The sequence below is a fragment of the Penaeus monodon genome, chromosome 35 (genome assembly GCF_015228065.2).
Source record: "Penaeus monodon isolate SGIC_2016 chromosome 35, NSTDA_Pmon_1, whole genome shotgun sequence".
NCBI classification, from domain to species: Eukaryota; Metazoa; Arthropoda; class Malacostraca; order Decapoda; family Penaeidae; genus Penaeus; species Penaeus monodon.
This window is the reverse complement of record NC_051420.1, coordinates 11,596,727-11,597,608: the sequence shown is the minus strand read 5'-3', so window position 1 is coordinate 11,597,608 and position 882 is coordinate 11,596,727. Positions and strand designations below refer to the sequence as shown.

The 882-nt window shown below is 40.9% G+C and overlaps 1 protein-coding gene across 2 annotated transcripts in view; it reads left to right on the top strand.

The window, feature by feature from the left end:
* The window catches only part of LOC119595075 (diacylglycerol kinase epsilon-like), a 15,973-nt gene extending 15,310 nt beyond the window's left edge, over positions 1-663 (top strand). For both annotated transcript variants that reach the window (XM_037944214.1, XM_037944215.1), the window contains one exon: positions 481-663. In XM_037944214.1, the coding sequence (XP_037800142.1) occupies positions 481-496 (16 nt within the window). In that variant the 3' untranslated portion in view covers positions 497-663. The remainder of the gene's footprint in view (positions 1-480) is intronic.
* The last annotated feature ends 219 nt before the right edge of the window (positions 664-882 follow it).

Here is an 882-nt window from a genome sequence, read left to right as displayed (position 1 = left end):
ACTGTTATGCTAATATTGGGTAAATGTTGGTTCTCTCTGTCTCTCTTTCTGGGTGTGTGTGTGTGTGTGTGTGTGTGTGTGTGTGTGTGTGTGTGTGTGTGTGTGTGTGTGTGTGTTTGTGTGAGTGTTTGTGTGTGTGGATGTGAGAGAGAGAGAGATGAGAGAGAGAGAGAGAGAGAGAGAGGAGAGAGAGAGAGAGAGAGAGAGAGAGAGAGAGAGAGAGAGAGAGAGAGAGAGAGAGTGTGTGTGTGTGTGAGTGTGAGTGTGTGTGCGAGAGAATGAGTGTGTGTGTGGGAGATGCAGCATTATAAACAAGTTGAACTATATAAAGGTAAGTGTAACATCATTTGTTAAGAAAAAGATAAAAAAAACATGTTTATCCTTAATAGCTGCTTATTTTTTCCAGACTGAAGATATAATGTTGAAATCTGAAATGTAACAGCATAATTTTCTTAGCTATAATTATGAATTTCATTTCAGGGATTTGCCTGTGTAAAAGAAAATCTGATGCTTTCCAAGAATCTATGTCAACCATTCTAGCTAGAATTAATAGCGATAAGAATATTAATAAAAAAAAATATGAATAATCACTTGTTTTCATTTTGGAAAGTAATCGTTTAGGTTGTAAAAAAGAAGAGGGTTAGGGAGAGGGAAGGAGAGAAGGAGGGAGAGGTTGTGGGAAGGAGGGGTAGGGTAAGGAAAGGAAGGAGGGGGGGAGAAGAGGAGGGAAAGGGTGAGAAAAGGAGGGGGGGAGAGAGAGGGGTAGGAAAGGAGAGAGAGGGGGAGGAAAGGAGAGAGGGGGAGGGGGAGAGAGGGAAAATGGGCAGTTATATCATTCATTAATAAAAAAATGGGAAATCTTCAACCCTCAGCAGAATCATG